The 12,639-nt window shown below is 40.4% G+C and overlaps 1 protein-coding gene across 1 annotated transcript; it reads left to right on the forward strand.

The window, feature by feature from the left end:
• The first annotated feature begins 2,785 nt into the window (after positions 1–2,785).
• tdh (L-threonine dehydrogenase) lies at positions 2,786–9,808 on the forward strand. The gene is made up of 9 exons (XM_042503416.1): positions 2,786–2,951; positions 4,697–4,891; positions 5,180–5,222; positions 5,374–5,444; positions 6,250–6,399; positions 6,498–6,670; positions 6,858–6,948; positions 7,201–7,470; positions 8,668–9,808. Exons 1-9 carry the CDS (start codon positions 2,801–2,803, stop codon positions 8,805–8,807), a joined length of 1,284 nt encoding a protein of 427 aa, XP_042359350.1. The 5' UTR covers positions 2,786–2,800; the 3' UTR covers positions 8,808–9,808.
• Positions 9,809–12,639: the final 2,831 nt, after the last annotated feature.

Raw genomic sequence — 12,639 nt, forward strand, 5'->3', positions numbered from 1 at the left:
CCGCCTCTGTCCACTGCAAACAAACCCTCAAAGTCAAACAGATGGTGTGTACACATCATACCTGTCCCTTGATAAACAGAGAAATGATTCTGTTACATTCAAATCAGACAGGCTGTAGTGTTTCAACACTCCCTCTTCCTGTAAGGTTACAAAACCCTGTGTGGCATCCGCACCGGTTTGGTGTTAAGTGCCTTAACATTATTTTCCAGTCATAAAAAGCGTTTAATTACAAGGATGCGTCAGGTTCGTCCTTTGTTTTGCGTCGTATGTAGTCCAGCTATGTTTATTTTACTCGTTGACCTTTCTCAGTATTTGGATCGGCCTTTTATATCCGCAGTGTTGTGATTGTCCTGCTGCTCTTCTGTTGCTCTATGGAGAGATATTTATTTACAATAATGCTCATAGAATCACTGCCGTTCTACAATATAGTTGAGGAATAACATACAAACACTTAAACTATGTAGACTGTAAAATCTGACAAGTTGATCTTACTTAAAGAAAACTCTAGGAAACTGATTGCCTTGAAAAAATGTAACAACATATAACTAATTATTTTCATAAGGGCAGTCATATCAGGTCACTGAAATCTTGGGGTGGCACACCAAAACCAAAATGTCCAAACATAGCCAAATGTCAATATGGAGAGTTAAGGAATCACCTACTGCTTTTTTAAAAAATGTATTTATTTGAAGTAAATAATACTAAATATCTGAGGTGCACAGACTAATACAGTTAAGATCCTGTTTTAATGTGTTGTGTATCTTTGTATGTTCGATGATTCGTTGTTCTTCAAATAGGCTGGTTATCCTTTTCCTTAAAAAGACAGAAATACAGCTTTATCTTGAAGGACTACATTGATTGTTAGGAAGAAAACATTTACTGGGAACGTGCCTACTCAAGTTTCGCGCAGACTTGTGGGTACCTTTAGAACCAGTTTTCTTTCAGATATCTTGAGGTCAGAGCTCCCCTTTGAAAATGGCCATGCCAATTGTTGCCTCACCCAAAATTTAGCCAGACTTAAGAGTGTTATTTAGCTCCAATCCTGACAAGCTATTTAAAAATGGTTGGTACCAATGGATGCCTTAAATTGTCTAGTTTCACAAGGTGCTTATGATTAAAAATTAGTGTATATCAGCCTCTTACAGAAATGTCAGCTTCCAATGATTTTGTATCAGGGTGGCCATGGCCCCCACTGGTCCCCCCCTTAGGGGCTCCACTGAGTGGTCATAATATGGGACATAAAAAGTCAAATAATTACTGTAAAGTATGTTTAAACCCCACTTACTCATCGAGCTGTCAGTCATTTCAAACTCGGACTGTGCGGCTAAACGTTCAAACCCATTGAACTTTTTTTTCAAACCTAAAATCCCAGAGTTTACAAAGAAAGCAATATATGTATAAAATAATGCCTAAAATATCTAGTATATTTCCATTTGTCAAAATGGAGTGATCATACAAACGATATACTAGGTGTTGTAGCATACTGTCAGACAGTGTGGAAAAAGATGATATACAACATTAATGTTATTTAGGGGGAAAGGGACAAAGCTTTATGTTAAGGAATTAAAGGTCCAGTGTGTAGGATTTAGGAGGATATATTGTGAGGAATATAATATAATGCATATATTTTCTCTATATTTTATAAGTGCATAATCAACTAAAGATAAGAATCATGTTTTCCTTGAATGAGGCATTTATATCTACTTGGGAGCGGGTCCTCGTTTATGGAGATTGTCATGTTCATTTCCATGTTTCAACTGAATTAAGATTGATCGAGACTTGGAAAGTTATAGCTTATTAGTGAATACATAATAACAAGGTGGAAAACATGCTCTCATGAGGAACTGTAGACGAAAAATTATGGAAAATCAGAATAACCATAGCTTTACTCTCATTTTTTTTTTTTACATCTTTAGACATAAATATTGACATAAAAATATACCGTAGCCCATTTAAATTTATGTGTAAAGAATATGATTTATATATAAAATAAGATAATACATTAAACAATTAGTTAATTAATGGATTAGTCAGTGGACAGAAAAAAAGCAGCCGTTTTCTATAACCAATTAATCGTTGAAGTAATTTTTAAAGCCAAAATTCAATGAATTCTTTACATTCACTTTGTCAAATTCTTGGTCTTCTATGATTGACTGAATATATTTGGGGTTTAGTCGGTTGTTCTGACAAAACAAGCCAGATAATTAGATACATCTGGCCTCTCAGACACTATTCTAACTTATTTGTTATTTATTTATTTATTCATTTTACTGTTTTTAAACTTTTTTTGACACCATTATAATAAAAAATGGGATTGGCAGCTTAGTCCTTGATGACATAATCAACCATATATATATATAATATAATATAATATAATATAATATAATATAATATAATATAAATAATATAATATAATATAATAATAAATATAATATAATAAGAATAAGATATCATATAATATATATCCCTTTCATATCCTCTATTACACCATCAGCCTTTATCACTGATTAGTCTACAACCAGCAGCCTATCAATCACCGCGCGCACATGTACTGAGAATCTGCATGTGTTAAAATGATTTTTGGGAAACAACTCCTAGAAGCGGACTCGTGGCCTCAGATTTGAGCGGCAGTGAAGGGCCCTGCAGCCAGGCTGAGGACGCTGCTGGGTGCTGGTCAGTGACTCTGTATGGGAGTGGTCTGTGAGGGAGGACCGCACCTCCGAGGCTCCACCAATCCGCGAGAAAGCCGGCTTCCTCTGAAACCAGATGGCCGCTGATATATAGCTTGAAGACGAAGCTGATGCAACACTGGTCGGAGATAACACAGGCGTCACGTCAGAGCGCGGAAAGCTGCAGCTCACAGGAGGAAACCGCATCTCAGCCTCGTAAAGCCGCTCACACAGAACAGAAACACAGGAGTTTGCGCTGCTTACAGATTTCAACATCAACCGGTGAGTCACCTTGGTCCGCTACATTTTCTCTATCAATCCGCTCAGATTTAGAAACCACAATGTGTTTAAAATGACTTGAACCTGATTTATTAACGTGCACACTCATGTATTTAATTTCTACGTGCTTGCTCACACTTTTAATTTGCTTATTGTATGTATTTGTAATGTGTGGGGTTTTTTTGGCCAACAGCTTTCTTCTTAATGATATTAGGCTGAAAGTGCCACAGTGACGTACTGAGTTCAGGCTGTGTGCCAAGAGCAGCTTCACTCAGGCGCACTGCCCTGGTTTCATTTGTCTGTCTGGATGGTTCACTACGTCTCCCTATTTTCTTTAAAAATGTATGTCACATCTGAAAGCTGTTTGTTCTCACTCATTCAAAAAAATCTTCAAACTCCCAAACCGCTAGCCTAAAGTCTACGTGGAAAAGCAGCCTCACCAAATGAAGATCAGCACAGCCTTTCATTACGGAACAAAACTATAGACATTACTCAAAAGATCCAAGAGGGGGGGCGGCTCTGAGTCCCCTGTTACACAACTGGCTGACATGTGCGCAAAACCGTGTTTGCAACACAGTGGATGTTGTGAGGAGAGCGAATGGTCAGATGGAGCAAGGGCGCACGTTTTTTACGCGCAAAATGATTTAAAACGTTAAGTTTAAGAGTTGATGCTTAATTTATTATCTCCAATGTAATAAAAAAAGTTTCCATATTTTTTTTATTATTATTATATTAGATCTTTTACAAATAAGAATTCCTCTGGAAGATGTCAATGATAAAGGTTTGCCTAAGTGATAAAACGGTCCAAAAATATTTCCAAATCCTGTCACAGTGATTGTCGACCTGATCTTGGCACTGTTTATCGTCTGCTACTGTACGCCCTCTCTTCCTGATTGGCTCTCGGTGGAGGCAGGGCAGTATAAAGACACTCAAGTTACTCTGTTCTTTCCTCTTTTTGGAAGCTCGCAGCTCTCACGGTAAGTTCACTTATGAAATAATGCCTTACCCCAAAAATATATATATATATATCGGGGCATAAACATAAAGAAGGCGCGTTTAAAACCTTCAAATGACATAACGCGCGTGTTTTCGAGCTGCTTTTAATGAGCTCATTCAGTTTTCCATCGTTTCTGCAGTCGTGTACGTTTCTAAAAAAAAAAAAAAAAAAACTCGCACTAGAAATAGGTATCCGGAGAATGTTGCATACAAGTTTTGTAACCGGCTGTGAATGAAAGGTACTCGTGAAACTGTTTGGAGTTTGGGGTTGCTATGCGCTCAAGTGCGCCTCTTTGGTAACAATACACTGTCATTTGCATTTAAGTGAAGCCTACGTGTCTTGCCTGCTGGCACGTTTTCTCGCATCTCGGGCCGCTTTCATTGTTTCATTGTTGTCTTTATGCTGATTTATCACTCTTGCGCGCTTCACCATTTTGCTGCAAATGAAAGAGTAAATGAAATCACTGAGTGCCACTTTTGTCGTCTCCTCCTCTGACTGTCTGTCCGGCTCTCGGCGCCTGAGGTCTGGAGAGGAGCCCAAATCTCCTGACACAGAACCTCATGCCTTGGCCAGAAAATGTACTGAAAGAGGCCACCAGATGATGGCAGTCAAACATTTTAAAACTACTTAGATTTTAATAGATTGGTGGGAATTGTCTTGCTTTAAAGACCAAAATAGTCACTTAATGTCACTAATACCTGTGGAATTTGTCACCTGAAAAGCATGATCACACTTTTTTTTCCCTCCACAGCTACCAACATGCCTGTCATCAGAACCCTCAGCAAGGTGGCCAAGCAGGCCCTGCTCAGCACCCCAGGGTGCGGCTGCCAGCCCCTAACGGTGGCTGTACGCAACATCAGCTTCTCCCCTCGGCAGGTGACTTCTGACGCCAGCTTCCACTCCGTGTCCTTCTCAGAAACAGACCACCCCAAGGTGCTCATTACAGGTACGCAGCATCTGTTTTTTTGGCTATTAAACACAGTGGAGCACAATCATTTCATACATGGTCATCAAGATGCAGATAAATTGAATTATTCAAGACCAGCAGGATTTTGCAATGAGAGCAGCAAGGATTGACAAAACAGAAGTGTAGGCGTCAAGTGCTGTGACCCTTTTTCTTATGGCTCACTCTCCTTCTTAGTTATTTCAGTCTCCATGGAAACCAGCTGATGATTATTAGCTGCTGCTCATTTAATGTGTGCATAACACCCATTTTTCTCTCTATCTTACGCAGGAGGCCTGGGTCAGCTCGGAGTGGGGCTCGCTAAATTGCTGAGGTAAGATTTCTACTTTTTTGATTGTCATGAACAAATCACACATTATGTGGTCACACCTGGTAAATGACCAATTGCCAATCACATTTCAACATAATGAGAGCAGATTCTGGGGATTTTTTAAGATGTGTAACAAAGGTTTTCTGCTTCTTAGGAAGAGGTTTGGAAAGAACAACGTCATTCTGTCCGATATCAGGAAACCTCCCAGCAACGTTTTCCACAGCGGTGAGTCAACTTGGTTACAACTGAGTTCTACATTATGAAATTGATCAGATTCACACAGTTTTGCAAGAATAGAAAGTTACAACAATAAGACTATTAAAATAAAATTTAAAAAAGAAAAAAAAAAAACAACAAAAAATGATTAAGTCTATAGAATAAAAAAGAAAATCATAATAATATAGAATAACAATAACCAGCAGCAGAAAAATAAGATAAGGTAAAAATAGATTATTTATGAGATTAAATTTAAAAATACAAGAACATCACATTTAACCAAGTGCATTTAGCCTCAAAGAAAAACACAGACACGTCATCAAAATGGAATATTTCTTTAGTGTGTAGACAGTCTTTGGTCACATTCAAGTCATAGCTATGACTCATAGCACACACCTTTAAAAATTCAGGCATTTGCCAGGGAAGGTTGTTAATGTGTTACAAATGTACCATAGCTTTATTGCCAAATAACAGTATGACATTGTGGGCAAATAAAGCCTGTTTGGTTCTTATTGATTTTCTGTCATCTTTGCGCAAGAGGAAGTCACGTTTCCACAAAAAATACTGGCAAATTATACCAAATCAATATGTGACGCAAGTTCAGTAATGAGCTGTCAAAAGACATCATGAACAGCTTTGGGTTATAAACAAAATTAAAGTGGAATGCATGAAACAGGAAATAGAAACATGCAGGAAGGACAAATGAGCAGTCCATCACAAGCTGGCCCTGAAATACAAGCATACATAAATACTTTATATTAGCTGAATGGATGAATTGATATAGAAAATCTCCAATCATCTCTTTCACCATCAGGCCCCTTCATCTACTCAGACATCCTGGACTACAAGAACCTGCGGGAAATTGTGGTAAACAACCGCATCACTTGGCTGGTTCACTACAGCGCCCTCCTCAGCGCTGTTGGAGAGGCAAACGTGGCCTTGGCGCGCTCTGTGAACATCACCGGTAAGCACCCGCTAACATTTTATTGAGTCTTACATTCATGACTGCAACATTGGTGAAGTGTGTTGTCCTAATGATGCATTTTTTTGTGCGTTTCTTAGGGCTTCACAACATCTTGGACATTGCAGCGGAGCACGGCTTGCGTCTGTTTGTCCCAAGCACCATCGGTGCCTTCGGTCCCACTTCACCACGCAACCCTACCCCAGATCTGTGTGTGCAGAGACCTCGTACCATCTACGGTGTCTCTAAAGTCCATGCCGAGCTGATGGGAGAGGTAAGATATCAGATTTTTGTCTTTCTTAAAGTCATTCCAAAACTTCAACTATACATCCTGCTGTATACATTTGCATTATTCTTTCCTTTTTACATATAGTATAGTATCCTGGTATCTGCTGTAAGAACACACTGAATATTTTCAATATGTTTTTATTAATAATTTCCTCCTTTCTGCCCTTCAACAGTACTACCACCACCGTTACGGCCTGGACTTCCGCTGTCTCCGTTACCCAGGAATCATCTCTGCTGACTCCATGCCCGGGGGCGGCACAACAGGTGAGAGGGATGAAACTCAGACCATACACAAGGTTTCAATTTTTAATGGACGTCTATTCCTGTAGCACTCATGATATGTCACAAGTTTGTTATATAACAAACTTATGCCAGAGAGTTGTATTTTTAGGCCAGCAGACAACCTGATGCTCTATCTCCATATTTTCACATGTCTGAACAGCTTCCATCTCCTCCTTTACACGTCATGTAATCAAGTCAAGTCATCCTAATGCTTTTATTTCTGTCTCGGACCAGACTATGCCGTCCAGATTTTCCACGACGCAATCAAAAGTGGCAAGTTTGAGTGCAACTTGAAACCTGACACGCGGCTGCCCATGATGTATATCGATGACTGCCTGCGTGCAACGCTGGAAGTAATGGAGGCACCAGCTGACACTCTGAGCATGAGGACCTACAACATCAATGCCATGAGCTTCACCCCAGAGGAACTGGCTCAGGAGCTCCAGAAGCAGATGCCTGAGCTGGAGGTCACATACGACGTGGACCACGTACGGCAGGCCATTGGTAAGTCACGTTTTGCTTTGCTGAACTGTGAAACTTTTGCTCAACACTGAACACTCATTCTCAAGATTCTCTTGAGTCAGACGCTTTAAAGACATAATTTGTTTTGTGTGATTAGGGATGTCAGTTTCCGTTAATTTTGCTTTCCATTAGCTAACTGGTTAATTAAAAAAAAAAGAAAAAAAGACATGAAGTATAAGAGGCCTTTCCTTTAAATCCGGAACTCAACAGCATCAATGAGCTTTAGTGCAGCCTTTAAAAGCACTATCTATTTCCAGATGGTAAAATTTTAATGTTTCACAAAAAAAAGTCTCATATTTTATTTTCTGTTGGCTTTGCAGTCAGACAGTTGGCCAGACATATTTACAAGTGGAAACATGACCACTGCCCAGCCTCTGGTATCCATTGGTTAGCTAACTTTAGCCTTGGCTGCTCTGCACTGTGCACCACCCAGGTAGTGTAGAGGCCAGCATTAGCGGTGCTGCTCAGTTGGCACCATCCCGGTGGCTGAAAAAACTGCTGCAGAAACATTGTGCCCACCCTCCAGTCTCCTTCTAGGTTGCCCCGGCAAGTAAGCAGCTTCATTTTGAACACAAAACCCTTTTTGTTAACTTTGACGGCACCACTACCCGAGACTGCAAAGGTGGTAACAGAGCTAACAGTGTTAACATGGTCAACAATGCTAAAGGAGTTTACAGATCAAAATTGAGCTGCTTACTCTCCGTGGGGAGACCGAAGGTTGGGCACAATGTTTCCACAGCAGTGATGTTGGACCAGGACAGCGTTATTGGCGGTAATTGCAGGATGAGCAGTGGTGCTAGCTAGCTAATTCACACCAGACCCGAGTGGTGTGCAGTGCCGTAAACTAGAAGGCAGCTAAATTAACCTGTAGACCCACCCGTCAAACCACAAAAAAATATATCTGTGAAGTGCTAAAATGTAGAGAACAAAGTCAACATACCAAGTAAGGCTGTAGCAGCAGATTCTGAGAGTATTAAACTGAAGAAGGATACATTTTAGTTCACATGATTGTTCTTTTTATTTGCAAGACGAAGATTGTGTTGTTTCTTCTTTCAATAGTTGCACAGTCTAGTTATCTGCTACCAGCAAATGCATATCTAAAGCGAATTAACTTTGATCAGAAACTGATGCTGTAAATCAAAACCAGCATGAATCATTTTGGCGTCTGTCTCTTTCCAGCTGACAGTTGGCCAATGAACTTCGACGACTCCAATGCAAGGAAGGACTGGGGCTGGAAGCACGATTACGATCTCCCCGAGCTCGTCCAGACAATGCTCAACTTCTTCGGAGCAGAGACGCGCATGGCTCGTGCCAACTGAAGGCGCACAACATCGGTCCGAGTGTTCTTTGTACATAATGTAAAGACTGACCAAAGAGAATAGAGAAACATGGCCTGTACATAGTCGTTATCTCAGTTCTCTCTATAAAATCAGAAGGGCTCTGCTTGCCTGGCACAAGGCTACCGTGTCTCCAGAATGTAAAAGGTCAGTGCGGGCTCGACAATCCTCCCGCTCCTGTCTATCTACCCCTGCCTTGTCTCTTTTTTTCCTCATAGCTCTGGTTAAAGATTTGGGCAAAGAGCAGTATCACGGCGGAAAGTTGTCAGCGGTATCAGGGATTAAAACGTGGCCTGTGAAAACTTGTTTGGACGAAAAAGAAGACTTGCATGTTGATGAATTGCGCAAAACTTTTCGCAAAAATCAATTCGACAAACTGAGAATGTTACATTGTGTATTTGTAAGTGAGTTTTTCTTTGGAGATCCAAATCGGCCAGGGTTTTGTTTTTGCTATATTTTAAAAGATTGTCAAAATTCAGGTATTCTGGGCCTAAAGCTCTTGGGGTTAAAATCAAGGACCTTTGTATTGAGTTGTGTCCTTTGATGCACTTTAAACAGATCTTAAAATTTCTGACAAATAAATGGGTCTAATCATCTGAGCGGGCAATTTCTAATACGGTGCATCTGTGTTTTGAGCAGTGCGGAGCGTTGATTCTCAAGAATTGATCTTCTGTTTATTCCACGTAACATTATTTATTCTTTCTGTTGGTGTTAAACATGTGGGAGCTTCATCGAGTGAAAACATTTAACACGTTTGTTTTCTAAGTGTTCCTGTAGACTTTTTTTTATTTTATTTTTTTTTTTCATCAACTCTGTGGGAATATTTGATGCAAAAAGGGAAATGTGACGCTGTACGCCACATTTACGTCACTATGTTTCAACATTTTGTATAAGAAATGCTGAAATTAGGTTCCATGTAAGTCTTAGCTTCTGTCTGTTCTTTCAATCACAATGAGCTTTGACAATAAAACCTTTTTTCCACATGCCAGTTTTTTGTTTTCCTTTTCTTTAAGAGAAGTTAATCTCTAACAAGTTCATCTCAACTCAAAACATACCACAGGCAATGTGACCTCACTTTTTAGCCTCTGGGTGTTGCACGAAGTGCCATGGCAAACATTTGAGTACAAAATGTCCCCAGGGTGAACACTGCACTCCTGGGAACATGGATCTGTCTGTCTTCATTAAAAGAGGTTTGACATTGACAAAGTCATTTAGAAAGAATTTCAGTCTGTTCCGAAGCAGTCTGCAGAGGCCAAGCAGTTTTTCTGGCTTGTAAATTATGCAAGCTGTCTGGCATTAGATGAGTATTACTTGTGTAACCCACAGCAGGTGAAATGCATCAGAGCTTGCATTTAGTGATCTTAATATGCATTCTGTAGAGTCAAGCTTTAGATGCAGTAACCTGCAGGAGCACTATAAAATGCAATTTTTCAGATTCACTTCAAATTTGATATTGACTATAAGGGTTGAATAGTCTGCAAAACAAAACAAAAAAAAAAAAAAGAAAAACAGAAGATCAGATTGCATTTCTGAACAGGCTGAAACCAGTATTGTCTAACTGCACACATGAGAAAATATGCTGAGAGATGTTGTTTCAGTAAAAGGTGTTAGGGTTTGAGCTTTTGCTGTTGACACATCCTTAATTATAATCTTTAAATAACTTTGTCCAAACCACAACTGACTCAGAGGAATGAAAGAGTTTGGAAATTTGAGAAAACAACCAGCAGTCATGATGCCAAATTACACAATGAATCTACCTTCCTCTTTCTCCTGAACTGTGCAGTTGTGAATGCACCCTGACTTTAAGCGTCACATCTTGAAACTCTTTGTATTATGCAACTTAACAGCTGACCTCAAACTAGAAATTTGTAAAATATGCTTAAAATAATAGTGCAAGTGTGACTGTAATTTTATTTCACCTTCATTTAACCGGGATAAGTATGAGGAAATTAAAAAAGGGAAGACGGGTAGCAGCACAATTTAAAAACAAGTACTTGTAAAACAGAAAAGAAGAAAAGACACACTGAGTAAAGTGCAGTGCAAGCCACATATCTGAAAATCAGATTAAGCACAGACAACCCTTTGATTCTGATTTGAATTATATAATGTAGATTGGCAATTAGGGGATCCTTTTTTTGTTTGTTTGTTTGCTTACTATTTTTAACAGTATGGATTTTAAGAATGTAAATTACATTTTTTCAATTCTGGATGTGAGTATGATTAACATTTACATTTGTAATAACATTTTGGGTACCAGCTGGACATGCCCAGAAAACCTCTAACAAAAGGCAGCCAGTAGAAATCCTGATCAGATGCCCAAAACTCCTCAGCTAGCAACTTTTGACATTAGGTACCAGCCTCTCTTCTGACCTTCCTTCAGATGTCTAAGCTTCTCACCATAACTCTAAAAACCCCCGGACACCCCAAGCCGAGGATCGGCTGCCGGTTAGTGTTGGCCGTCAGCAGGCGACTGTCGCCAGTGTTTTTGCCGTTTGTCCCACATTTTTGGCTCTTGTCAGCCCTGGTTACCTTTTTTTTTTTGGTTTATTGAGCTTGTTGAATGGTCATTAGACAAGGCGGAGACGTCAGTGAATGAAATTATGCTGATTAGTAGAGACACGAAAGTGAGGAAAGTAAACAGAGGGCTAAATTAAAGAGGGCATGAGATCAAAGCAAACTTGTTATATAGGGTATGATTGTTTTTCTCTAGCCATTGAGCTCTTGAGCAGAAACGCTTCCTGATGGTTTGTGTTGTTCACTGGTGCATGGTGAATGTGCTTTGGTCTTTCAATATTTAATTGTGTTGTTAATGTGATAACTGGCTAACTAGTGTTATGGCAGTCTTCTGATCTCCATTTTTTGAATAACTGTTACAGACGGCTGTTGTCTGCATGGAGTTATTTCCTCTCACACAGGTGCAGAAAATATGTGCTGTTTGGCCATCGGTTGTATTCTTTGTGGTGCGTTTATGTGCTACTTTTTGGCTGAGACAAAAAGGACGTAAACCACCCAACAGTCGGTTTTCATCGCCACTAGGTCTTTGATGTTGGTTTGGTGTGTCTAGACCTCAGGGCCGAGCCAAGTCATTCTATAGAGGAAACTCATTTGGGCCACTTGTATCCACGATCTTATTCCTTCGGTCACGACCCAATATTCATGACATGCCTGTTGTGGTGTTATTGTACACCAGTGGACAGCTGGATCGCACCTGGTGCATCCGCCTGATACGCACACGGACACGTGCGTGCATCATGGCTGGCATTGCCTCAAAACACGCTGTCCAGCCCATGCTCCATCTCACCCTCACTCGTGCACAAGGTACTGAGATACTTGAACTCTTCCGACCAGCAGGGGGAAATCCACCATTCTGCAGAGGGGAACTTGGAGTTAATGATTAGCACCCCAATGGCTTCACACTTGGCTGCAAACTGCTCCAGGGCATGCTGAAGGTCACGGTGTGATGAAGCCAACAGAACCACATCATCTGCAAATAGCAGAGATGAAATTCTGAGGTCCCCGAACCGGACACTTTCCTCCCCCTGGCTGTGCCTTGAAATCTGGTCCATGAATATCACGATCAGAACCAATGCCAAGTGACAACCCTGGCAGAGGCCAACACCCACTGAAAACGTGTTTGACTTTGTGCCGAGTATGTGGACACAGCTCTAACTTTGGTTATACAAGGACCTCATGGCTCACAGCAGCAACCCTGGTACACTCTACAAAACACATAGGGCGAAGGGCGAACCTCCGTGACCCCTTCAGCAGCCCCCACGGTTGATTAAATTGCTACAGCCTTGCAGATATACCCCTA

Source organism: Plectropomus leopardus, chromosome 16, assembly GCF_008729295.1.
Source record: "Plectropomus leopardus isolate mb chromosome 16, YSFRI_Pleo_2.0, whole genome shotgun sequence".
Taxonomy (NCBI): domain Eukaryota; kingdom Metazoa; phylum Chordata; class Actinopteri; order Perciformes; family Serranidae; genus Plectropomus; species Plectropomus leopardus.

Excerpts from the sequence above, each read along its gene's own strand:
- tdh (XM_042503416.1), top strand. The coding sequence starts at position 2,801 with ATGCAACACTGGTCGGAGATAACACAGGCGTCACGTCAGAGCGCGGAA. Across the intron at positions 6,400-6,497 it reads GCGCTCTGTGAACATCACCG|GGCTTCACAACATCTTGGAC; the intron begins GTAAGCACCCGC and ends TGCGTTTCTTAG. Across the intron at positions 6,949-7,200 it reads GCCCGGGGGCGGCACAACAG|ACTATGCCGTCCAGATTTTC; the intron begins GTGAGAGGGATG and ends GTCTCGGACCAG.